The 27,797-nt window shown below is 35.7% G+C and overlaps 1 protein-coding gene across 4 annotated transcripts; it reads right to left on the bottom strand.

Annotated features, from left to right (window-relative positions):
- LOC140792337 (snRNA-activating protein complex subunit) lies at nucleotides 1-27,265 on the bottom strand. 4 transcript variants are annotated; one of them, XM_073143286.1, is made up of 11 exons: nucleotides 27,066-27,265; nucleotides 26,932-26,981; nucleotides 26,785-26,825; nucleotides 26,652-26,704; nucleotides 25,876-26,080; nucleotides 23,265-23,353; nucleotides 20,210-20,300; nucleotides 16,866-16,961; nucleotides 2,628-2,753; nucleotides 2,266-2,526; nucleotides 1-302 (listed from the first exon to the last, which is right to left on the bottom strand). In XM_073143286.1, the coding sequence occupies exons 2-11, from the start codon at nucleotides 26,942-26,944 to the stop codon at nucleotides 18-20; spliced, it is 1,260 nt and encodes a 419-aa protein (XP_072999387.1). In that variant the 5' UTR covers nucleotides 26,945-26,981; nucleotides 27,066-27,265; the 3' UTR covers nucleotides 1-17. The 4 variants fall into 4 exon arrangements, with proteins under 4 accessions (XP_072999387.1, XP_072999386.1, XP_072999384.1 ...); XM_073143285.1 differs by having other exon boundaries at nucleotides 26,652-26,707; nucleotides 27,066-27,263; XM_073143283.1 differs by having other exon boundaries at nucleotides 26,785-26,851; nucleotides 27,066-27,259.
- Between the last annotated feature and the right edge of the window lie 532 nt (nucleotides 27,266-27,797).

Here is a 27,797-nt window from a genome sequence, read left to right as displayed (position 1 = left end):
TTAAAGACAAATACTTTCTATTCTTCATGATAATAATCAAATACACTATGCGGATACAATAAGGAGTTATCTTCCTTGTAATGAAGGAGGAAGTAGCATTTGATGCAGAAATAACAAGGGTTCTTCGGGGCCCACACATCATCCACCGTCATCTTTGTTGCAAGATATATCTTGCAAACGGAGCATTTTCTATACCGAGGGCGGAGTTGAAAAGTGAGGAGAGGATAATCTGCCCGATTTTGTGCATCTTCAGGGTGTATTAATCTCATGTCCCTTATCACTAGCATATGCTTGCAATTTCCCTGCACCATTTTATTGCACCATAAATACCATGAGCTTGTTATGACAGAATTGAATATTCATTATTAACAAACTGTAAATAGAAACGTCAACTACTTTTTCTTGGCAAATTCAAACAAAAAGAACAAAGTTAACATAGATTGTAAAAGAACAGTGTGATGTCATTTATAAGGTCATCTAAAATGGTGTAACCTATTGGCGACCCAGGATAATAGGATTTCCTATCAACTGAAAATTTTGTCCTCAAAGGAAACTTGAAAGTCTGTCGGCCACTTGAAGTAACAAGTGGCCAGTGAATTTCAAACAGCATAAACATACAAGCTATTCACACAGGATTACAGCCACCATAGCAGGATAAATCAGATTAGTTTATGATGGAAATCGCAGATCACACAGGATTACAGCCATTTACCGAAGGCCAATGAATCGGACTAAGGTCTTCCCTGATATTCCTCCTTTGAAGTTTAAACATTCACTCTTCTGCTACCCTCAGACTTTCCATTTCATTAAATTATTTTGTTCAATAATTTTTATCCTACTATAAAACAAGCAAAGTTTGCAGTAGTGGCATTATCAAGCAGTCAAAAGTTCTCCATAGAACTACATCACACAAGTGGTACAGGTCACAGGAGACAGTGATTGATTAGGTGGTTTCTAGCTATCAACACAAATAGAATGTGTCCCAGTGCACAAGGCTCCTGCCTATGTGGATCTGGCAAGACATGGACCTATAATCTCTTGGATGCAAGAGATAAGCATTAACATCACACGAACCATACCTTCTAGTTAGAAACACAAATATAAATTCAAATGTCGAGCAAAAACAGGGAAAAAAGAGAGGATAGAAATACAAAAAAAGAAGTATTCTGATCATTTTGATTGTCCATATGGAAATAAAAGAGTTCCTAATACAAAATTATTGATGACAAAATAGAGATGTGCACCAGCTCAAAGTAGGGCGGATCGATAGGATACAAATACAAGAAAACGAGGATCATTATCTCAAATAATTGATAAAAAATATGAATTATCAATACAGGAAGTTTCGTAATCATCGTTAATTGATTATTGTCTGAATCGAATATCTTCACAAAAGCATGCATGCCCAAGCAAATACCTCCAGAATCTTGCACAGTTGCACCAAGTTTTTTCCTGGGATGAAAACCTACCCCTTGCTTCATAGCCATTACTCTTTTTAAGTTTGATATCTCAACCATAAAAATCATTTTCCACGTCTGTATTGGGTTTACCTAAAATATTGAAAATTGAAGTCTTTTCACAGACTTCAGAGTTCGGAAGAACTATGAAAATTTCCACTCAACAGACTTCAGACGAATTTCCTAGTTTATCAGAGCTAACTTCTCTGTTCGAAAGCATGCACGCCCAAGCATATACCTCTAGAATCTTGCACAGTTGCACCAAGTTTCTGCTTGGGATGGAGTCATAAAAGTCATAAACCTATTATTTAGAAAATAGGAGGCTTTATTTATTCGCCCAAGCCTCCATAGATGTTAAGTGTTAGTATGAAAGATCTGAGAAGAGTAATGAAAAGATTCTAGAGCTATATTTATTTAGAAAATAGGAGGCTTTATTTATAAGTAATGAAAAGAGAGTTTTATTTATAATATAGTCAAAATGTAGGGTGTTATTTGTAATTTTCTCTTATTACTATAGTTCATGCTAAGCAGTTTGGGCATACTCTGATCGAGCCATAAACTTTATTTTCAATACCTAAGAGTACCTAAAATACCCTTTTGTTCCTCTGGTAATATTATTTGCTTTAACATTTAGTAAGTAATGGTAATTAGGTCATTTTACAACTATGGTTAGATTAATCACAAAACTTGCAGTAAAAAGGAAGAAAATAAAGATGCAGTCTGTCTGAGTGAGAATATTACCAGTATAAAACTGTAAAAATTGAAAGAATGTGAAGTTTTACTGCACTGTTAAGAGAGAAGAATGCACCTGATGACAGTATAAATATCCAGCACCAAGTCGAAATCTCAGGTCAGAAAATTGAGTTTTATGCATCTCCGCAGCTTTAAAGTTAGGTATCTTGGATATCTCTAAATCCCCTAACAACTCCTTTTGCTTTTTCTTCAATATACCAGACATTATGACTTCCCACTTCTCTTCTGCCTCAGACTTGCAACTCTTAAGCCAGTCAAATATAGGTTTACTATAGTCATTAGCAGAAGGATTTCTCAAATCATTGCAGAAGGTATCCTGCATTGAGAAAAGAGTGACAAACAAAACGAGCATTAGTAACATTAGTAATATATCTGGAATAATCAATAATTCGAGTTGAACATAAACATAGGCTATACTTCAATGAGGAAATAACCAGAAGGATCATGTTGCCCTGCTGTCTCCATCAGTTTATCCGTCAAACAGTAAATATTGTCCCTTAGCTCCGTAAGGATTTGGCTACCCAAAACTAGAAATTCTTGGGTCTGCATCAAAATACCACAATAATAAATATTGAGAGATGAAAAATTGTATATGATTAACATTCAAACAAATGATATGCCATCTAACACGTAGCAATTATCCTAATCTTACTAGCTAGGCAGTTTAGAAGATACATACATCTTGAAAGTAAAAGAAAAATGAGATACTTTTATTCTGTGTTAAATCAGGAATCACTGTCTTCATTAACATTCAGTTTTAAATTTTCTCAGGATCAGAAAGACAGTTTCTATTTTCAACCTGACATATTTTCTGAAATGTAATTAAAATACTATGATGAGCTAAAGATATTAGTGTAGTGTATATTCAGGAGACTTGCTATAGTAGTAGAATTAAAAAATTCAAAGAAGTGGAAGCTAGTTTTTTCAGGAATGGACTGTACTTTGTTAACTATCTGCTTCAAGCATGATGTTATGAGTCTCATGACCAATGAATAAACATATCCATGATCTGGATTAGTGTCTATTTTGCCGGGCAATATTACAATTGACAAAAATGAAGAGCGAATAACAAGGATGAAGAAGATAAGTTCCAATAAGCCACCGCTCATCACCATGATCCAATCCTTTCAGCAGAGTAGATAAATCAGCAAAAATTGGAAGGCTCCATGAAAAATTGATAGGTGTCATCATAACTAAACTCTGGCACATGTAATCCTGGTAAGTAGCCCCAAGCTAAACCAAATGAAGACAATCGAAAAGGTTTAATTAGGCAAGGAACTTATTATCCATCATAGATGACGACTGTAATATGTAACCTAGAAGTCTCCAAAAAAGCCTTCAGATATGAAAATAGTTTAAAAAAAGGAGGAACATGATGAAGTTAACAGTCGCATTACAAGTGTGATGCGGACATCACTGATAAGACGCGACGGCGTATGTACTAGCGCAGGAGGCGCCAACAGTTGATGATCCCTCCTATAAGGATCTGGTTCTAATTTTGATTTATTTAGGGTGTCTTTTGTTTATTTTCTATGTAAGGTGTTTTTTGCTTAATTCCATTGTAGGTCTATATATAGACTCGTTATATTTTTTTTGGAGCTTAATAACAGTTCATGTGATTTTGTTCTCTGGAGAATTTTGGTGTGAAACCATTTCTTAGGGTGGAGGTGTGAAACCCCATTCCTTCCCTTTTTATTTTTCTCTTTCATCTTTCTCCACCACGTTTTGCATCATTTTTGGTATCAGAGCGAAGGATCCTAGTTTATGGACGTCCCTCCTCCTAGGTTCTACGCCGCTCCACATTTATTCTTCGCACGACCAATCGTTCCACGAACACCGGAATGTCAAGACGAGCAAGAAAATTACCGTCGACGAGGAACAAAAAGAGTGTTGTCATAGCAGAATCACCACCGCGTAAAATTCCAAGTCCTTCAAAAAATTAATTGTTGTTGCATTATTCAGTGATCTACTGTTCCATCTTTATTTATTTTTTATAGATTGAAAAAAAAAGAAAAAAAGAGAAAAAAATGAGAAAACAACACGTCTCTTCTGCTGAAATAAAAGAAAGAGAGAAAATAGCATGTCTCTTTGGTGTAAAAAAAAAAAAAAAAAGAAATTTTCAATGTTTCAAAATTTCAAAAATTTTCATTTTTGGCTCTTAATTTCTGTTAAATCCCAACCAATTCCTTCTTTCCCTAAACTTCTTACCAAATTTCCTATTTCTTCTCAACATCCCAGCAAATCCTATCTTTCCTAAACCTTTACCAAACTGTCTTTTTTTTCTCACTCCAATATTTCCAATTTTCAAAATTTTCCCTCTCTAACTTGAAACCAACCCCTTCAAATCTTGCTCTGAAGGGTCCATGTTTCAGCATAGCTGAGGGCAGACTGTTCGCAATCATAATAATGGGTACATTTTGCCTTTTGGTAAAAATCCTAGCATATTTTGAATCAAGTCTACATTCTTGTCCATCTAGTACTTTTAAAATGGTATTAGCAAAAGCGGTTCCCTCTTTTGTCGTACCTTGAATCCCAGAGTCTTCACTTGGTTCATGAAATTCATCAAAGACCCATAAATCATAATAGTTATTCGCTCTCGTAAAATCATTCCTTTTGGAACTAACAAAGTATATATTCAAAACTTTTTGTAAAAGTTAGAAAATTAAAGTTTTTTGTGTACTTGGTTCCCCATATAAGAAAAGTTGTTTTGTTTTTAAAGGTCTTCTGAAGCACAATTGATATGCTATCCAGTCCAAAAGTAGATACTTTTCCTGTAGTTCTTCAATAGTGTATTCCTTTGGATTTCCCTTTTCTTCTAAGTAAGCCTTAATTCTACTTTCCCAAGTTTCTGTTTTCATTTTTCTTATAACTAGATCCTCAAAGGCTTCCTTAATTCTCAGGAGTGCGGAAAGTATCTTTTCTCTAAGTAGGTCGTCGTCATAGATTTCTAGTATATCTTTTTTTTCTTCTAATCGTTCCAGAAGCTCCCCCTGTGTAGGTTTTTCTATCTTTTTATGCTGGTTTTTTTTTTGTTACAAATATCTTTGAGTTGAGCCAAACTAAAATCTCCCCATATCAATGGTTTTTCATCTTCTTTAAGAATGTAAGAAACAACACTTGCCCATGACTTATGAAATTTTACATGGATAACTCTTCCATCCCATTCATCAAATTTTTTCCTTACGAATTTAGTCGCAGTATTTTTGGAAGCATTATCCGCAAGTATTCCTACATGATAGTGGTACCCTTCTTTCTCGTAGTTTTCCTTTGCAACAACAATGGCTTGACAATAGAAAATTTTCTGAGTTCTTTCAACAATATTAATGGGATATACTGTTTTCCTAAGTTCTGCATGACTCAAGGTTATCAGAATAAACCTTCTGATGGAGGTGTTTTTGTTTGTATTCATGGTTTAACTTTATTGTTTTTTGTTTTGAGAGTGGATAGGTTTTTTGCTTCTCTTCTGTAGCTCCCTCCTTGAGAACCTCAGTCATACTTCTCCAAGCTCAACTTTAAGTTCCGTCACATCTTTAGTAAGGAGATGTAAAACCCCGACCGGTTTGTAAGTGGAAATTGTTTGAGCGAGAAGGAGACTAAATTCTACTAGAGCAAGTGCTTTTCTTTTGCTCGAGCGAAGGGAGTTTTGGACCGAAGCAAATCATATTTTGATGCGAGGATCCCCGAATACAACAGATTGATAACTGATGCCTCTTAGCTCTAGTAAGGCGATGTCGGAAGATCGTCTATTTCACTTGCAAATAAGACGATGCTCACTCGTCGGAGAATCTTCTGATTTTTAATTACATATGCAATTTTTCGGATTATTGTCTTCAGAAAATCGTCTTCAATTTATTCTGAATTTAATCTTTAGTCATCCATTGGTTTTTTCCCCATTTAAAGCTATTTCAATTTTGTATATGAGAGTTCTTCTGGTTTTGGATTTTTCTCAATTATTTTTAAAAGTTCCTTTAAGAATTTCTTTTCTAATAGTGTCTCCCCATTCGTCTGGTTGACTAGATTTTAAAATGATGCTTGTTGCTCTTTTGGTTTCGCCATAGTATCTGCTAACAGCTGCTTGTTCGATGTTCTTTTCCTTAGGAGTCATGGGTCTTACTAATTGTAGTGGCCATGTTGCATAATTGTGTATCTTAGAATCTTGATTTCTGTATATAAAATAGGCCTCAGTATTTCTTACAAATATTTTCCCTTTCCTTACAACTTGTTCCCCATTTTGGGTTCTCATGATTAGTGTTTCTATTTCGTCTTTCTGGAAATTCCTGAATGGATTAAGTTCCATTTCTGGCCCTGAGTTTATTTCTGTGTTTTCACTGTCCCTTGTTAGATTTTTATTGTTAGCAATTGTGTACAAAATATTCTAAGTGTTTTTATACATGTACATGAGCATTTGACATGTACATAAGCATTTATAAAAGTCTAGGAAGTATTTGGATTGAAGAATTGCAAGATCAAAGGAGAAAAGGCTTTGCGTTCACACCACGTTCACAGCGCGTTCGAACGCGAGCACAGGCATTCGTACAGACAGAGAGTGGCGTTCGTACAGGCGTTTGCACAGACTGAGAATGTTGTTTTTGCGCACGTTCGAACGCAGTCAAGGGTCGTTCGAATGCACCCTGCTCATTCACAGCACGTCACATATGCAGAGGAGTGTTCTTGCCCATTCGAACGCAACCTATGAAAACCAAGCTACAACGTTCGAACGTAGTTGGATCCGTTCGAACGCACCTGAGACCAAATCAGGTTGTTCGAACGCAACCGGGCCGCGTTCGAATGCACTTACGTAGTTTACAATTTTTAGACTTTCGTGAGTTTGGATAAGACTTGGATTTGGCTACATCGTTTCTTCAACCAACAAGGTCTAACTCTTCTACAAGGTTTAAACTTTCATCTTAAGGGCTATTTAAACGAAAGATCAATCTCGAGAATTACTGAGGTTAGATATCAATCACGAGAAGCGGTGAATCGTGGATTCTAGCGAACAAAACTGAGAGGAACAATGTCGTGGAGATCGACGAGTTGTTTTGTGAGTCAGTCTTGCAATTGTCATTATTCTAGTGATTAGTTTTGATCCGAGTTTAGATCCGTGATTTTTTTCCGTTTGAGTTTTTCCACGTTAAAATATTGGCTTTCATCTCTGCTTTTGTTTTCTAATATTTCTTTTGGTTTTTACTTAAACAAATGAGTGATATCATTGCCTAGGGTTTAAATATATACGTGTGTCTAAGTGTTCTTTTAATTGGTATCACAGCAGGTTCTCTCACCCTTAGAGCTAGATCAAATAGGCATAGATTTTTATAGAAATGGGCAATTATCTATTAAACCTCCTATCCTAGATGGATCAAATTATCGATATTGGAAAGCTAGGATGAGAGCTTACTTGAAGTCTATAGATGAGCGAGTAGGGATTGTCGTTGTGAACGGTTGGAGTCCACCAATGTACTTGGTGAATGATAAGCTTGTTGAGAAACCGTTGGAGTCGTGTGATAGGGCAGATTATAAAAAAATTGGATAGAATAGCAAGGCAATAAATGCAATTTTTAGTTGTGTTTTCTTGGAAGAATTTAAAAGAATTTATATTTGTCAGATAGCAAAAAAAACTTGGCCGATCTTAAAAACTACTCACGAAGTAACTGTGACTGTAAAAATTTCGAAACATCAGAGGTTGACTACTAGTTTTGAAACTCTACATATGGAGGAGAATGAGATATTTGATGAGTTCTATGCAAAGCTGCATGATATAATCAACTTCAATTTCAACCTAGGACAGAAAATTCCTAAAAATATAATTGTTCGTAAAATCCTTAGGTCTCTCCCAAAAAGGTTTCAGGCGAAAGTTACAGCTATTGAGGAAAATAAGGATGGCCCTAACTTCTGTTGAACAAAATTGGTAAGAAATCTACAAACGTTTGTGTTCAGCCTTTCAAAACCTAAGTAGTCCAAAAGGATGGCCCTAACCACTGTTGAACAAAATTTAAAGGAGTCTAATAATGAAGGCGATTTAGATGTTGAGATGTTGGCCGTGTTTGAATACTAGGGTGAACAACAACAATGTGAAACAGAAAAATAAAAATTATGATAATAAAGTTCGATGTTTTGAATGTTCTAGTTTTGGACACATCGCACAAGAATGCCCTAATCGTCTTAAGAGAAAGGGTAAAGCTATGAAAGTCACTTTGGATGACTAAGATAAATCTGATGATGATTCTGAGAAAGACGAAAAGAACTTAGTAGCTTTCATCTCCTTTCTTTTTAATACTGACTTTGTTGTTGATTCTGATAGTACCGATGATCAGAATGTGTTATCAGCTGAGGAAGAAGAATCAGAAATACAAAAGCCATATAATGACTTGTACCTAGAGTCGTTCAAACTCAAGAAAAGCAATCTTAGACTACTTCAACGACTCAAGGTAATCGAATAAAAAAGAAATTAATTTGAGAAGTACAAATTGGAACTTGAACATGTCAAAAACCTTACTCAACAACTTGACGATGCAAAAGATAAGATGAAGGCTGATGAAATTGAACTAGAGTGATTGCAGAAGGAAGTGACATTTCTTAAAGGAAAGAACAAACTTGACGAGATTTTAAACGCTCAGATTTCTAGAAAAGGCAAGTATGGTATTAGATACACTGGTAATTCAAATAATAATAAAACTATCTTTGTTTCTGCAAGTATATAAAAGGAAGAAAACCTGAGGTCATCAACCACATTTACAAAGCAATTCTAGATGAATGTCTCTAAACTGAAGTTGAATCAACAAACCGATAAATCTTTAACGACGGCCAAGGTAAACTTTAGATACACTCATCAACAAAAGGTGAGTAAAAAAGGGTTTGTTCAAACATGCTTTCATTGCAAAATTCTAGGGCATATTCGATCTCATTGCAAATTTTTATAAAAACCTAGGAGTGCATTTATGGGGTAAAATCAAAAGCCATATGGGACAAGAAAAGTGACTTGAAATGTTATGTTGTGCATACTGCCTTAAAAACTTTAAATTCTAACTTATGGTATTTAGATAGTGGTTGTTCAAGACATATGTCGGATGACAAATTTTTATGTTCTAATCTTGAAGAACATGAAAGGAAAGTTGTGACATTTGAAGATGGTAATTCAATCAAGGTAATAGGTAAGGGAAAGGTAAGTACTCTAGGTGTTCCTATTCTTGAAAATGTCCTTTATGTTAAAGGCTTGAAAGCAAATCTACTGTGCATCAATCAATTTTGTGATAAAGATTATGAGGTAAAATTCTCCAAAGATTATGTATATGTGGAACAACCTATAAGTTCCGAAGATTATAAATTTTCTTCTCATGTGTTTAAATTAAAAAAGGCTCTCTACGGGCTGAAACAAGCTCCAAGAGCTTGGTATGAGAAGTTGACCACTTTTTAATGGATGCGGTGTTCACTTAAGGGAAAGTGAATAAGACATTATTCATTACACGTGAGAACAAGAGTTTAGTTGTGACACAAATATATGTAGATAACAATGTCTTCGGGGCAATGAGTCAATCTTTAGTTAAGAAGTTTGCAGATCTCATGCACAATCATTTTGAAATGAGTATAATGGGTGAGTTAAAGTTCTTTTTGTGACTTCAAATTACTCAATTGGAGAGAGATTTTTATCGCTCAAAGCAACTATGATAAAGATCTTGTGACGAAATTTGGGTTAGAAAATGCAAAACATATCAGAACTCATATGAGTACAACTACCAAACTAGAAAAAGATATTTCAAGAAAAAGTGTTGATCAGGCACTATATAGGAGCATAATTGGTAGTCTTTTGCACTTAACTGCTACTAGACTAGACATTGCATTTAGTGTGGGTGTGTGTGTGCTAGATTTCAGTTTGAATCTAAGGAGATACATTTGTTTGCCGTGAAACGTATCATAAAATATGTCAGTGACACAGTTGAATTGGATATCTGGTTTACTTATGACTCGGGTGCTATCATATATACACAGATTCTGATTAAGCAGATTCATGTGATGACAGAAAAGTATCTCAGGTGGCTGTTTTTATGTTGAAAATAATCTGGTTGCTTGACACAGTAAGAAACGAAACTCGATATCCATTGCAAAGGCCGAGTAAATTGCAGCGAGTAGTTGTTGCTCTCAATTATTGTGGATGAAATAGATGGTCAAAGACTATGGTATTGATGGTGCTTTGTGACAATATAAATGCTATTAATATATCGAAAAAATATGTTCAACACTCGCGTACAAAACACAATGATATCCGACATCATTTTATACAGGAGTTAGTTAAAAACAAAGTAATAGCACTGAAACATGTTGAGACGGAGAAACAGTTAGGTGATTTGTTTACAAAACCTTTAGATATACAGAAATTTGAGTATCTTTATACTTCTTTAGAGATTTGTGCTTTGGACTGGTTTTTTAGGGATTTATGTTTTGGTTTGCATGTTTTTATTACTTTTCATTTTTTAGGTTTTTCTTTTGCTCTGATACCAATTAAAAAAACACCTAGACACACATATGTATTTAAACCCTAAGCAATGATAACACTCATTTGCTTAAAAAAAAAATTGAAAGAAATATTAAAAAGCAAAAGCAGAGATGAACGCCAAGATTTTAACGTGAAAAAAAACTACGGATCCAAACTCGGATCAAAACCAATCACTAGAATAATGGCAGTTACAAGATTGACTCACAAAACAACCCGTCGATTCCCACGACTTTATTCCTCTTGCTCGCTAGAACCCACGATTCACCGCTTCTCGTGGTCGATACCCAACCTTAGTAGCCCTCGAGATTGATCTTTCGTCTAAATAAACCTTAAGACGAAAGTTTAAATCTTATAGAATAGTCGGACCTTGTTGGTTGAAGAAACAATGTAGCCTCAAGAATTCTCCTTCAAAATTTTTAATAAACATGGCCAACATCTCAACATCTAAATCACCTTCATCATCGGACTCCTTTAAATTTTGTTCAACAGTGGTTAGAACCATCCCTTTAGACTTCTTAGGTTTTGAAAGGCTAGACTCAAACATTTATAAATTTCCTACCAATTGTTCAACCTTCATAGAATCGATGTCCTTATTTTCCTTAATAGCTGTAACTTTTGTCTGAAACCTTTTTAGGAGAGACCTAAAGATCTTACGAATAATTCTGTTTTCAAAAATTCTCTCCTAAATTGAAACTATAGTTGACTATATAACTCAGCTTTGCATAAAACTCATCAAATGTCTCATTCTCCTCCATATGTAGAGTTTCAAAACTAGTAGTCAACCTCTTAAGTTTCGAAAGTTTTACAGCCATAGTTCATTCGTAAGTAGTTTCTAAGATCGTCCAAGGTTTTCTTGTTATCTCACAAATAGAAATTCTTCTAAATTTTTCTGAGAAATGCAACTAAAAATTGCATTTATTGTCTTGCTATTCCATCCAACTTTTTCATAATCTGCCATATCCCACGACTCCATCAGTTTCTCAACAAGCTTATCATTCACCAAGTACATTGGTAGACTCTAACCGTTCACAACAGTAATCCATACTCACTCATCTATAGACTTCGAATAAGCTCTCATCCTAGTTTTCCAATATCGATAATTTGATCCATCTAGAATAGGTCTAATAAACAATTGCCCATCTCTATGAAAATCCATGCCTATCTGATCTAGCCCTAAGGGTAAGAGAACTTGCTATGATACAAATTGAAAGAATCCTTAGACACACGTATATATCTAAACCCTAGACAATGATATCACTCATTTGCTTAAGTAAAAATCAAAAGAAATATTAGAAAACAAAAGCAGAGATGAAAGCCAATATTTTAACGTGGAAAAACCCAGACGGGAAAAAATCACGGATCCAAACCCGGATCAAAACTAATCACTAGAATAATGACAGTTACAAGACTGACTCATAAAACAACCCGTCGATCTCCACGATATTGTTCCTCTCAGTCTTGCTCGCTAGAACTCATGATTCACCGCTTCTCGTGATTGATATCTAACATCAGTAGCCCTCGAGATTGATCTTTCGTCTAGATAGCCCTTAAGACGAAAGTTTAAACCTTATAGAAGAGTCGGACCTTGTTGGTTGAAGAAACGATGTAGCCTCAAAAATTCTCTTTCAAATTATTTCACCAACCACCCTAGAGTTAGGGTATCACAATGCTTTTATATATATCCAAGATAGACCAAAATTCAAGTCTTATCCAAACTCACGAAAGTCCAAAAATTGCAAACTACGTTCGTACGTAAGTGTATTCGAACGCAGCCTGGTTGCGTTCAAACGGCCTGACTTAATCTCAGGTGCGTTCGAACAGACCCAACTACGTTCGAACGTGGCGGCTTGATTTTCACAGGTTGCGTTCGAACGGGCAAGAACACTCCTCTGCATGTGTGAACGCGTTGTGAACGTAGCAGGGTGCGTTCGAACGGCCCTTAACTGCATTTGAACGCGCACAGAAACAGCACTCTCTGTCTGTGCGAACGCTTGTGCTCACGTTCGAACGCGCTGTGAACATCACTCTCTGTCTGTGCAAACGCATGTGCTCGCATGTGAACGTGGTGTGAATACGAAAACTTTTCTCTTTTGATATTTCAATTCTTCAAACCAAATACTTCCTAAACTTATATAAATGCTCATGTGCATGTATAAAAATACTTAGAATATTTTGTACACAATTGCCAACACTAAAAATCTAACAATCTCCCCTTTTGGCAAATTGTGACAAAATATCTAGTTTACAATAGTTACAAAGAATCCTAAAGGAGCATTCAATAAGTCTAAAAATTTTAACACTTCAATAACGCAAATAAAAAAAAAAAACAATCCAAAATCTAGTGAAAATAACTTGAAGTGTAAGATCATATATTCACTAAACAATAATGAAAGTCACTAAACAATTCAAACACAATAATGCAAGTCTAAGTCATCAAGCAAACACAATAAAACAAGTCAAGTCACTAAGCAAATTAATATTCAATATACTCCCTCTAAACTCCTAAACTCACTCCTTATTCCCTCTAAACAAACGATATCTTCTAAACTAACTCCCCCCCTTTTTGACACAAATTACCAAAGACGAAGAACTAGGAGAAAATTGACGATGGACGATTAAGCCTTTTGGCTTGACTAATGCTCCGAGTACTTTCATGAGAGTGATGACTCAAATATTACGACCTTTTATAGGACAATTTTTAGTCGTATACTTTGATGACATCCTTATCTATAGTCGATCTCGGGAGCAACATATAGATCATCTTCGTCAAGTATGCGTTGTCTTGTGGAGAGAGCAACTGTATGCAAACCCTAAGAAATGTACCTTTCTGACAAACAAAGATATTTTCTTGGGTTTCATAGTTTCATATAAAGGAGTATCTGTTGACCCTGATAAGGTCAAAGCTATTAATGAATGGCCTGAACCCTGTACCATAAGAGACATGAGAAGTTTTCATGGGCTCGCTACCTTCTATCGTTGATTTATCAAGGGGTTTAGTACCATTATGGCTCCGATAACATAATGCCTCAAGAAAGTTGAATTTGAGTAGTCAGCAAGTGCCACTAAAGCTTTCACTGAAATCAAAAAGAAAATTATAGAAGCCCTTATTATACGACTCCCCGATTTTACTAAAGTTTTTGAGGTCACTTGTGACGCTTCCGGAGTTGGTATAGAAGGAATCTTGAGCCAAGCAGGTCATCTGATTACCTACTTTAGTGAAAAGCTGAATGAAACTAGACAACAGTATACCACTTACAATAAGGAATTTTATGCTATGGTTCAATCTCTTCGCCACTGGAGACATTATTTGTTTTTTCAAGAATTCATAATTTTCTTTGACCATGAAGCTCTTCCCTACCTTAACTCCCAGAAAAAGCTTAACACTAGACATGGCAGGTGGGTTAAATTTCTCCAAGACTATACGTACACCTTGCGACATAAGTTTGGAGTAGACAACAAAGCGGTTGATGCACTGAGTCACCGCATGATTCTTCTTTCAAGGATGAATGCAGAAGTAATAGGGTTTGATAAAATCAAAACTGATTATGAATCATGTCCGAATTTTCATAAAGTTTACAATTTATTAAGTGATGGAGCGACTCAAGAAATAGATGGTTTCATCTTGCAGGATGGCTATCTATTTAAGTCTCGAAAGTTATGCATTCCCAGCACCTCGTTAAGGGTATTTTTAACTTGGGAATTGCATGCTAGGGGGTTTAGCTGGACATTTTGGGCATGTGAAAACTATTGAAGCTACGGAACATCGATTTTTCTGGCCAAGCTTAAAGAGAGATATTATGAGACTTGTTAGTCGATGTCATGCATGTCAACTCGCTAATTGTTCTTGGCAAGATTATACACGCCTTTACCTGTTCCTAATTGTTCTTGGCAAGATGTTAGTATGGACTTCATACTTGGACTTCCAAAAATCATCCGAAAGCATGATTCCGTTCTTGTGATGGTGGATCGATTTTCAAAGATGGCCCACTTTATATCCTGTTCCTGAACTTTTGACGCCTCTGGAGTTGCTAAAATCTATTTTGATGAAATCGTTAAGCTGCACGGGCTACCAAAAACTATTGTATCAAATAGGGATGTGAAATTCACTAGCTATTTTTGAAAAACTTTATGACATAAGATGGAAACCAAGCTTCAGTATTCAATCGCTTTCCACCCACAAACTGACGGGCAAACTGAAGTAGTCAATAGGAGCTTTAGTAACCTACTGAGAACTCTTGTCGGCGAGAATTTAAGAGACTGGGATCAAAAACTGCCAACTGCTGAATTTGCATATGATAATTCTATTAATAAATCAATAGGTCTGAGTCCAACTAAGGTAGTATATAGTTACAAACCCAGACAACATATAGATCCCATTCATATGTCCCATTATCATAGGTTGTCTGAGTCTGCATCTGCATTCGCATCACATATTCATGACTTGCATAAAGAAATCAGTAACAGAATTGCTCAAAATAATACTAATTATAAAATTCGAGCTGATCTAAAAAGGAGATTGAAAGAATTTAATGTTGGAGACTGTGATGGTCCGGATACGTCTGGAACGATTCCCACCTAGAACTGTAAAAAAGTTGCATGCACGAAGTCTTGGGACCTTTAAAATTCTCAAGAAAATTAATGATAATGCTTATGTTCTAGATCTCCCCAATGATTTCGGTATTAGTTCTACTTTTAATATTGAGGATCTAGTAGCTTATAAAGGTCCAGATTTTACCCTAGATAACCCACTGAATACTGAGCCTACCAATGAGCCTATTTATGAGAGGCCCTCTTTACCTCCACTTCCCAATATTCTACCTAACACAACAGATGAAATTGATAAAATTTTAGATGAAGAAATTATTTCAACTAGAGAAGGTGGATTCCAATGATATCTAGTATGTTGGAAAGGACGACCTATATCTGATGACACGTGGCTTGATCATCACGATTTGAAGGTGCATCACCCTGATACCTTAGAGCAGTATGAGAGCAACAGAACAGCACACTCGACGGAGTCGACTTCTCTCCCACCCGAGGAGAATGATGCGAACATCACTGATAGGACGCGATGACATCTGTACCAGCGCAGAAGGCGCCGACAATTGATGATCCCTCCTATAAGGATCTGGTTCTGATTTTGATTTATTTAGAGTGTCTTTTGTTTATTTCCTATGTAGAGTATTTTTTGATTAATTCCATTATAGGTCTATATATAGACCCATTATATTTTCTTTGGAGGTTAATGAAAGTTCATGTGATTTTGTTCTCTAGAGAATTTTGGTGTGAAACCATTTCTTAGGGTGGAGGTGTGAAACCCCATTCCTTCCCTTCTTATTTTTCTCTTTCATCTTTCTCCACCATGTTTTGCATTAAGGTGGTTTTGTCCTATGCATAAGGCACACTCATATGTCTGTCACAAGTTTCCCAAGTATAGACAACTGACATTTTCTTGTATGTTGATGATTTGTTGACTCTTGATAGTTGATAACTATATGCAACTAATAGAAGATTGCAAGAAATGTTGTGTTCAAACTTTGGTGTGAATACATAGGAGTCAAAATGTGATACTTGGCATCAATACCGTTAGACATGACCAGAGCATCATTAACTAAGTTCAATTATATTGAGAAGATTCTCATCAAGTATAGTTAATGGCATTATTCCCAAAAGCAGCTGATCTGGCCACCATGGCGGCAGCATGAAAGTTTCACTTTCTTACTGTCATGCTATTATTGTGGCGGTGGGCAATGGCAGATGGGCACATGACAGCCACCATGGCGACAATTGTTCTAACTACTAAAAAGCATTCGCTAGAACCTCCATGGGACTGCCATGAAAGTTTTCCTTTCTCACCACCACGCTATTGTAGTGGTGGTGGATAATGATGGATAGCCACATGGCAGGCACAATGGGGACCCCAAGGCAGAGTATGGCAGCTGCCACAAACAATCCTAGCCTACTATAGCACATTCAAGTAAGAGGACGATCATACTCATGCTATTGATCTACTTACACTACTCAGCACGAAAGTGATAATCCATTGGATCTCCCTATCTACTTACAGCATGACAAAACACCTTGAACATAGACTGGAGAAAAGAAAAGCAATCCTGCAACAATCCTGCAAATGCATTTCTTGTAAACTCAAGATACTCCTTCAATACCTTTACTGAATTGTTATTCCTGTGATAAATTTCCACACACAGGATAACTTCAGGGCAGTACAGTGGTTTGTGTTCTTGTGACTTCCGAGGCTTTCCCTAGAGAAACAAGAAACAAAATATGCATGAGGCAGAAAATCCTTTGAAAACACCAAACACGTTGCTCTATTTAGACAACAATACAGAGAATATAACTACAATGTTCCTTATTCAAATTATTCGATCCTCCAACAGTTACTTATCAAATGCCATATTTTTATCTTCCAAACCGAAACACTCAAAAGAAAATAAAAGGAAAGGTTGATATACCATTAAAAAGTTAAAAGTTGCAAGATGCTAAAAAAGGCAAGATGTCTCAACATTGTACAGAAGCACAAAGGCAATGAGAAATAGAATGCAAGAAGATACTAAAGACCCAAATATCAGCAGTGCCTGACTAAACAAATTGCTACAATACTGAAACCCAAACAGAAATTTTTCTGGTCTCAGCAGTGAAGAATCAAAAGAAAAATTTTATAACCAGCTGTCAAAAGCTTTACAATGTTTTGAACAATTATAAATAAGATGTTCTTGTTACAGTTGGACAGAGTAAAGTGATTGAGTAACTCTCTCAAAACAAGGTCAAGGACCTTAACTATCATCTTGGTCGGCTCTATGCGACATTTCAACTTCTACAATTAGATGAACACTTTGCTTAGTACTCATCCAAGTATTAATATATGGATTGAGGACTGACTTTGCCATCAAAAAGTCCATGTGATTTTGATTTCCCAAAAAGTGATGAATCATAATAAAAGGACCTAACTCTAAAGCATGCCTTCGCTGATCTTTTCTATAAGCGAATTATCAAAAATAAAATTTGAACACAATTTGATAGTAGGTCCTGTACAAAAGAGATGGCAACCAGCTAGGCTTAGAAGACAAGGACCATGAACCTCTGGAAATTAAACTAGAAAAGAAATCATAGATAGATGCTATTTAGTTATAAATTTCTCCAAAGCTTCAAATTATCAGCAAGGATTCCAGTTTCGGCCAATCCCGAGTGGGATCGGCCGAAACGGATCGGGATCGGCTCCACCCAGTTTCGGCATGTACTTGCAGCCACCTGCAGCAGTAGCAGGCAACTGTATGCCAACAGCTAGAGAGAGAGAGGGAGAGAGAGAGAGAGAAAGAGGAAGAGAGAGAGAGAGAAAAAGGAAGAGAGAGTGAGGGAGAGAAAGGGAGAGAGAGGGAAAAAGGAAGAGAGAGTGAGGGAGAGGGAAAGATTAAAAAAAAAGAGGGTATGAGAGAGAGAGAGGGAAAAAGGAAGAGAGAGTGAGAGAGAGAGAGAGAGAGAGAGGGAAAGATTAAAAAAAAGAGGGTATGAGAGAGAGAGGGAAAAAGGAAGAGAGAGTGAGAGAGAGGGAAAGATTAAAAAAAAAAAGAGGGTATGAGAAAGAGAGGGAAAAAGGAAGAGAGAGTGAGAGAGAGGGAAAGATTAAAAAAAAAAAAAGAGGGTATGAGAAAGAGAGGGAAAAAGGAAGAGAGAGTGAGAGAGAGGGAAAGATTAAAAAAAAGAGGGTACAAGAGAGAGAGGGAAAAAGGAAGAGAGAGTGAGAGAGAGGTAAAGATTAAAAAAAAAGAGGGTATGAGAGAGAGAGAGGGAAAAAGGAAGAGAGAGTGAGGGAGAGCAAAAGATTAAAAAAAAGAGGGTGAGAAAGAAATAAAAAGATAGAAAAAAAGAAGTGTGGAAGAGAATGGATACTTTAGACTAACAGTTAAGAGGGATAAAAAGAAGAGAAGGAAAAGAGATTTTTACTTTTTAGGCTTTATATGTGAGTAATTATTATTTGTTAGTTCTTATAATTTTTTTAAAATTTTTAGAAATTTCTCAACATTTTTAATAATATTTAGAATTTTATTTAATTAAAATAGTCTGATCCGATATAGGCGGCCGATACAGCCGATATGGCCGATACAGCCGATGCGTATCATTTTTCCGGACGGCCAATCCCGATCCCGATACCGATTTTTGGAAACTTGATTATCAGATAGGTCATAATTTGCAAGTACAGCTATGCAACATATAAGACAAAGCTAATTCATCTTATTATCATAGGGTTATAATCTAGAGTGTCTCCATCTAAAGACAGAAGGAAAAATTATGGAAATTAGATTTTCATTTAATTTTATTTCCAGGCGTATTTTTATTTAGGAAAATTTTGATTTGATTTTAGAGTGTCAAATTTAGTTAAAACTCCTAAAAATTTAAAAAATTTGATTGTTAATTTGTTTTAAGTTAACTTTGTTAAGGTTTGATTACTTTTTAAGTTAAAAGAGTCCAACTTAGTTATATATTAGTTTAGGGAAGATCTGAATAAGATCAATTTATGAGCTGATGTAATCTCATCATCTCTATATATAAAGGTGATGGAAATTCTGAGAACAGATGAAAATTTGAGAAATAATCTTTGTGGAGGATTCCACATTTATCCCTCACCCTTTTCTCCTCCCTTATTCTCTCTTTTGTGGTAGATTTCACGCTTCGTTTGTCTCCCATAATCTATGTAAGTTTGATTTTTTTTTCCCCACGATTTGGTTGGTTATTTTCTATATTTCCTATCTATTTAGTCATGCTAGTACAAAAATGGTACTTGGAGATAAATAAATAAATTTACTGAGACCCTATCTTTTCTCTAGCGGGTGGATCTAGGTATCTCCTTATTTTTTCCGTATCGGCATGTTTCTTCATCCCTAGGCCACATTAGAAAACAAAGGAACTCAACACTATGTTTTTAAGCTTTTGTTATTTTATACAATGTGCATTAAAACTTGTAATCACTTTCATCTCAATAGGATGAGGAAACATTTCTTATCTTGGGCATAATTAACATTAACTTGACACCAAACTATCCCAGATAATGTGAATGTTCCTAATGATGAACATTGAAAACATAAAATTCTAGGCCAATTAACAAGCACCATAAAACTAGCTACGTCACAAAATAACTTAACACCTATTTTCTCCAATTACTTCTTGGTTAACCTACAAAGAATTTTCTTATTAAACAAAAGTATATGATATTTAGCTCATTGTTTATTTGAAGTCCAACTCTTTGACTAAACTGAAATAGCTCTCCTCAGAAAATTTAATGACCCCAATTTGAATTTGACAGGAAATGTAAGAAGTGATGAGCACCTGGATCCTTCTACATGTAGTTATTATGATGTAATTAGGTAATTGAATAGACAAGTTGTAAAAGTAATCACAAGCAAAGCATGTGCGAATATATGATATAACCAACTGGTGACTTTATTCAAAAAGAATTTGTGCATAGTATTAAGAACTATAAGCTTCCAATTCAAACCTTCAATGGAGATGTTATAAACCTAAGGGATCTCATCTTTTCAATTTTCTCAGAGCTTGTAATTGTGCCTTCAAGAGATTTAGAATTGCCACTGGAACAAAATAAGATATAGATTTGTAAGATGACAAAACATTTCAAGATTCAAATAATATTCATCTAACAATTCTACCCAATTCTCTGTCAGAAGCATGGCATACAGATATGATAATCATTTTCAGTTAACTGCTATCATGCTTAGATCGTAAATCAGCTTTAAAGGCAGTACAAGACCTAGAGATTACAAATTGAGTATGAACAAGTGTGAATACTAAAAAGGAAAAATATTGGGGAACAAGCTGAATAGCAGTAAGTCATGGTAAGTCAGTTATCATGCAGAAAATAATCTTCCCCATTAAAGGCATTAATAAATGTATTAGGGATCACTGCTTAAAAGGCAGACTAGCATCTGCATAGGTGGTTGCAGTGGATAAGTCGCCTAACATATGCATTTGCAGCCCTAGTACGTTGTCGGACTGCATATCGGCACATACACAAATGCTCCATATGGCCCCATATGCAGAAGCCCTCGAGAAGCATACACCATATACAGACCTCATAAGTGCATCACTCACCAGTCTCTAGTCCCTTTTAATTATTTAATTATTGCAATATGCCTGGTTATGCTTCTTCATTAACTTTTTCGGTGATTATTATGTTGTTGGTGATAGTTGTCATTTATCAAGCTATAGTTCGAGGTTCTATAAGGCTGCAGAGTATGTGCGGGCAAGCGATAATGTAGCACCTAGGCACTAGGCAGGTGCGACCAAAATTCAAGAAAGTTAAAGAATAAACAAACAAAAGAAATAATAGTTAAAGAAGTTCAAATTGACACATACAATCTAAAGAATATACTAATGCATTGTTGTTAAGAATTATAGTAAGCTATTAGAATCAAAGTTTTAAGCATAGTTCTCAGTTTCCACTAGGGTATTGGCCATCACTTGATCTGTATCGAACAAGATTGGCTGTTTCGGCCGATCCCATCCAAAATTGGCGGGAACAAGCGGGATCCGACCCGAACCCCACCTCTCCACCTACTCCCTCTCTCTTTTCTTTCTTTCCTTTTTTCTCTCTCTTTTTCTCTTCTTTCTCACTTCTTCCACTAGTGACCGAGTAGATTTCTGACAACCTCGACCTCTAGCGACATTCTCCGACGAAGATCCAACAACCTTAACCTCCAGCGATCTCGGATGAGTTTTTTTATTTTTTTTTCAATTTTTAATTCCTCTAATTCCCTCTCTTTTTCTCTTCCTATACCGAGTAGATCCGACGACTTCTATTGTTGCTACTGCGGTGAAACAACAGCACCAGATACTGAGAACCCGAGAGAGAGAGAGAGAAGGGAAAGAAGTAAAGAAAAAATAGGAACCGTGTCTACGTGAGTAATCTTTGAGTAAGTTTAAATTTTGAGAGGGAGAGGAAAGAGAGCTTGATATTCATCAAAATTTTGAATTTTAAGTAAGTCAATACATTTTTTTAATTTTTAGGCTCCATACGTAAGTTTTATTTTCCTCTCATTTTTTCTAATTTTTTAGAAATTTGTCTGTATTTTTGAATAATATTTAAAATTTTACGTAATTAAAAAATTAATCAATCTAATATGAGCTACCGATACGGCCGATACGTATCATTTTTTCGGATGGCCGATACCGATCCCGATTTCGATACTGGAAACCTTGGTTCTAAGTATCGATTTTGGGATTGCTTAAAGAAACGATGCATATTGCCCGTATCAGTCTTCCATTTCGGATGATTCAGATCGAGGATGGGCCAAATCAGCCAATCCATTTCGACAATAAGGATAAGGATCGCCTAATATTTCAATTCATGATTAGAATTCACTGATTCATCAACATGTAAATAATTTTGAATATAAAAGTCAAATTAACATACTGACAAATGATGCGAGATCCTCTGGCAAGTCACCTATGCGAGACCTAGTTATATTCTATCTAAGGCGAAAGCCTAGGTGTTAAGGCAAAAGTTTTTTAAAACAATGCTATAGCTGTCATATAAACATGTGCTGGAGCATTACTTGGGTTGTCATATAGTTATAAACTATAATTCCATTTTCTTCAAGATCTAATGATTTATCAATTTTATACTAATAAAAAGATTTAATGAAATATGTATTTCAAATTATTTAGTATCTTTATATTTGTATTGACTAAATATCAGCTAAATGTGCTTCCACAACCCCATTGTGCAATCATTTTTCAAAACATTGTTAAGGACAGAAGGAAAGATTTGTTTACTGGAAAACAACACAGCAGACAGCATAAACAAAAAACCAAAAAAAAAAAAAAAAAAAAAAAAAAAAAAAACAGCCCCCATTGTTCATGGTTATCAAAAGGGCATCCTAGTCCATGAGGAATGCCAATTTAAGATCTGGGTAGGGCAGCCTTACCAGTTACCATTAATAAAGAGGTTGTTTCATGACCTAGAAAACGCTACCAGGGTGTATAGTTGTAAACATACTAGCACATTAAAGGTCATCCTAATACATAAACATGGTTTAAAACGTGGAAAATAAGCATGAGTTTCTTCTGACTTAAATTGTAGATAGATCTAAACTAACTGAATGTAAATTTTAGATAGATCTAAACTAACTGAATTTTCAAAACCAACAATAATTGAAGATTAGGTAATGGCCAATAATTAATGAACGACTATAAACTACTTTCATATCAACTTTATTTGCAAAAGCAACCTTGTTAAACATGAACCTCTGACAACCTTCCTCCATATAAGGTCAACAGTACAGTCTTTAGACAATTTAGATTCAAGAATAGCTCCGCAAGAATTGAACCGAAAGGCTGAACTGAAAATTTTACTCAAACTAGGAAAATCGAAGAGCAGTAATGCATTTTTGACGCATTGGACCATTGACTTAATGAAGTTCTATTATAAGATCTCAAAATTGAATTTTGTTCTCCTACATTGTTGTGTACTTATTCAACATCAACTGCATGCACAAATGGAGAATCTCAAAATGCATAAAACAAAGTAAGCCTACCAGAATGAATGAAGTCTAGCAGCTAATTTGTCTTCATCTTGTTTTTGCTTCACTGCTGCAAGTTGCTTTACTTTCGCAAAATAATTACCCTGATCAGAGGAATAAAATAAGAAATAAAACACTCATGGTATCAACAAAAATAATAGGAAGATGACATAAAATGCATATCAAGACCCTGTAAATTAACTGATAAAATCAACTTATGCAAGAAGGATGGGCAAATCAAAGAGGAAAGCGCAGATAAGATCATTCATAAATGTTCAGTTTACTCCACAAACCAGCATAGTTCCTAAAACTGAAAACAGCGAATTATAAACACAAGCATGAGCATTAATCAAGTCTCTGATATGGGGTCTTATCTAGGGGGGTTAGACAAGCCGAGCCTGAGCGAGCCGGCTCTAGCTCAAGCTCAGCTCATAATTAATCTCAAGCCTAGCTTGAGATTTAGGCTCGGCTCAGCTCAAGTCGAGCCAAGCCAGACTGAGCCCAAGCCTAAAACTAAGTATTTTCAAACTAGCCTGAATCGAACTTATTATTCAAGCCGAGCCGAACTAAGCCAAAATTGTCAATGCCTTAAAATGAGCCAAAAACTATTCAAGCTGAGCCAAGAACCATTTTAAAATATATAATATTAAAAAATATTATATTTGAGCAAAGTCCAATAAATAATATATTCCGTCTTAGCCTTGGCTCAAAATTCAAATTGAGCCCAAACACAAATCTTAGGCTCAACTCAATTTAAACTGACCAGAGCCAAGCTTGAGCTTCAGCCAAGTTGAGATAGAGCTGAGCCCGAGTTGCTTGTTATTTTGACACTCCTAGACTTACCTTGAAATTTCAAACAAATCTTAGTTCCTCATTCAATAACATACTAATCTTTCTATCCTCTTGCTAGCACTTTTTAGGCTTTCTTTCCTTCCTCTTTCCAACCTTCAAGATGTTGGGACCTTCAATATAAGTACCAAAACAGATCCTAAGTTTCAAAATCCATGCTTCCACTATGTTAAACAAATTCTAAAGTTTCCATAAACCTTCAGAAGTTCATGAATACCTTATTGCTTAATACACATACAGAAGAAGGTGATATACTTATCATCTCTACACTCAACAGAACAGGTCTTCCAAGTAAACTCCTTCACATTAATTCTGTGGTTGTTCAGTACTTAGTCCCCTAGCTATAGTGTTGCCTAGTGCATAATACCTCACTGATATGTTTTATGATTCTAACAGTTTTCTTTCTCTTCCCTCTTTTCTTTTGATGCAGGACGAGATGCAAATGTCTCTAGTAATAAGCTGATTATAGTGCAGGTCAAACAAGTAAACTAACCATATGGGTAATTTACCTGAGAAAAGGAAGAAGCTGCAAAACATACTCGTGTTTCAAAGAGATATAGTGACAAATTGACAATATGAAATCGTAGTAGTCAACCTAGTTATTGAGGAAAAATCATAAGGTGAGGCAGCAAAATTAATCAACCACCAATAATATATATGTCACTAATTCATTTATCCAAGAGAATAATAACCACTATCAGTTTTAATCCCTTTCAGAATGTTACGCTTAGGTGAAAAGACACTCTATAGAACATGTTTAAGTATGATCTGCATGTGAGGAAGCTCAAAAAGATCATGTTAATTCTTATGAATTAGGACTCCAAACAAAATTGTGTCAAAGATTATGAAGTTGGAACAAGATTGTGCTAGGGGATAATCAAGTTTCGCTAGGGAATTAATTAAATGTTCTTAATAATGAAGGTGAAGCCCTGAAGATTTAGATACAAGTAACAATAAATCAAATAATTGAACTCTAACAAGAAGAACAGCATGATAAACAATCATGTAACTGTGCAATACAACCAACAGTAGAAACCTGGTTGTTACCAGTAAGAATAAGATAACTGACAGATAAGAAAAATGATGTCATATTACTGACAACACAAATGAAAAGGAAAATAAGAGAAAAAAGTATCAAGAAACAACATAAAAGAATAACTAAAAGAAAGTATTTGAAAGAAGACAGGATTAAAACTTGAGGCAGTGCACAAAAAGAGTCACTTGGTAACATGAGATAAAAGGGAGCTAAATGGCAAGACTCCAATTTTGACCTCCACCAAATTGATATTTCTTTCAGATATTAATTGAATTGACAATCCTGTAGTTATTATGGTCCTTTGCAGAGAATTTTGTAAGAGAAATTTCTATAGAAACATCATTCCCAATTTCTTGCCTAATATAATAATCCATGAATGTTTCCAGTTGCTATGAACTTCTGATGTTTATCCTTATCTTATGCTACCAACTGTTTATCTTTCATACCAAAGACTGAAATAATGATGTGAACTTCCGTTCTCCATATCACGCTATAAACATTAAGAAGGAAGGCTAAAAGTTGTCATGACAGTTGACAAGTGGCGACATCTATGAATTGTATTGTCTCCTAGTGGAGTAGTGGTCGATAAGTACCAAAGGAAAAGTTGTACCTTTATTTACTTCTCAATGCTATCATGAGGATTTGACAACTGCTTGATTACCAAAACAAGAGTACATCTTCTGGAAAAAGAACTAAAGGAAAATCACATTTTTTAAGCATGGCAGAAATAAATTAATGTACTTCCAGTTCAGCAGCTCGACTATCTCTATCAAAGCATCTTCCTCTTTTTCTTCCTTTTTGTAGTTTAGGCTTTTTCCCCGAGGAATCACATCTCACAATGGGAGGACCCTCTTCAGATATCTGAGATCCTAAATTGCTGCTTTGGAGTGCTGAGTCTGATGAACAAACAAGTTCATTCCCTGAGATGCAAGCGTTATTATCTCGTCTGCATATATCAAATAGAAAGAATGAATTTTAGACCTCACACCTCAAAGAAGAAAGGAACAAAAAGATAAGAACACTCCCTTAAAAGTAAAAACAGAAGAGCCACAAAAATGAGTGTACATCCACATAAATTGTAAAAGGAAATTGCACAAAAGTTTAAAGATGTTCTCAAAGAGATCTTAAAGCCTGATATAGGATGTAACCAAACTACACCATCATCAGGAAATTAGGGTGTGTGTGGCTTTGTATCCGTAAACCCAGGGAGCTTGTTTGTCCAGTGTACCCATTATCGTATTGATGTACATTTCACCTCGATGATACAATTCTCAATTGATAAGCATGAAAACAATGTTTCCCATGCCAGATAGAATCGATTATAAAGCATAAACTCTCATAAATATTGTCTTTTTCATTACAACCAAGAATGAACAGAGATTTCACCTCCGAATTATCATTAACAATATTAAGCAAGTAAAACCACTATTCGGAATAATCCACCTACATTGACCTAAAGCTAATTTCACCAATAAAACACTGGACTACTTCAAATATAAAAGAAGAAATTCAGTTACCTTCCATCAGAACAATCCATGACCTTTATCTGATCATCATCATCATCAACATCCTGCTACAGACAATGACCTGCGTCAAAAATTAGTTCATCTCCCTAAAGAACCAAACCCTCAAATAGAGGAAGAAAATTACATCAAAGTTCTCCCGAAGCGCTCGTTCCACCAGTTCCTCCTCTGTAAACACGTTAAGTTCGTCAACCCTAAGCAATTCCGACCAAAAAGCACGTCAAGAATTCAATAGCTTAATATATATACACCCGATTAAAGCGAGAAAACGTACGAGAGCTCCTCATCGAAATCTCCCAACGAGCCCAGATCCGCTTCTAGGCCCTTCTCAAAGGAGAAGAAGGAAACATAAAAAGATCACTTTGGAAAGATGAAAGAAGATGGTATAGATGCGCTAAAGAGGGATACCTGGACATCTTGGAGGACGGAGGCTTTGAAATCGGCGACGGAAGTGAGGGGGCTGACGAGGTCGGGGACGTAGATGGGACCGCCGAGGGCAAAGGGAACGCGGCTGCCTTGGTCCTGGAATCGGAATTCCTCCGCTTCCTTCATTGCAAGCTCGCCGAGTTTAGGGCTTCCGAGCTTTAATAGGAAGCCTTTTGAACCGCGGTGTCTTATGGGATGCAGGGGGTAATTAAGCCTCAAAATTAGGTAATTTTCACTTTCACCCCTCATCTTTTTTACCTGTAGAACTTGACCCCCTAGTCAAAATTATCAAATTGGCCTTTCATCGGTACACAGAGATCATTTTGGTCAATGACGAGGTCAGATAGGCGGACTTATGGAAACTGTTTCTATCTACTATTATCTAAAAATAATCAAGTTATTAATGACTGGACGAAACTAAGAAATAACCCCTTACGTGCGAAATTATAGAAGATCCCCTTTAAGATCAAACAATTCCATTGAATTGAGTATGACTGTATGTGTGATAGCATCTACTATACCAGGAATATCAATGAACCCAATTCTTGCAATTGCTCAGGATACCAGGAATATCAATGAACCTAACGATGAATCAATGAAAGGCCAATTTGATAATTTTGAGTAGGGGTTCAAGTTCTAAAGGAAAAAAAAGATAAGGGGTGAAAGTGAGAATTACCTATTTTTGAGGCTTAATTAACCCTGCATCCCATTACT

The sequence above is a fragment of the Typha latifolia genome, chromosome 7, assembly GCF_019914945.1.
Source record: "Typha latifolia isolate L0001 chromosome 7, TyphaL0001v2, whole genome shotgun sequence".
NCBI classification, from domain to species: Eukaryota; Viridiplantae; Streptophyta; class Magnoliopsida; order Poales; family Typhaceae; genus Typha; species Typha latifolia.
This window is presented reverse-complemented; position numbering and strand designations above follow the sequence as displayed.

Bases quoted from the DNA above. Each gene is read 5' to 3' on its own strand.
- LOC140792337 (XM_073143282.1), bottom strand. From the start codon at position 27,209: ATGAAGGAAGCGGAGGAATTCCGATTCCAGGACCAAGGCAGCCGCGTT. The intron at 26,982-27,065 runs GTATCCCTCTTT...TCCTTTGAGAAG, and splicing joins CCGTCCTCCAAGATGTCCAG to GGCCTAGAAGCGGATCTGGG. The intron at 2,527-2,627 runs GTATAGCCTATG...TTCTCAATGCAG, and splicing joins CTGGTTATTTCCTCATTGAA to GATACCTTCTGCAATGATTT.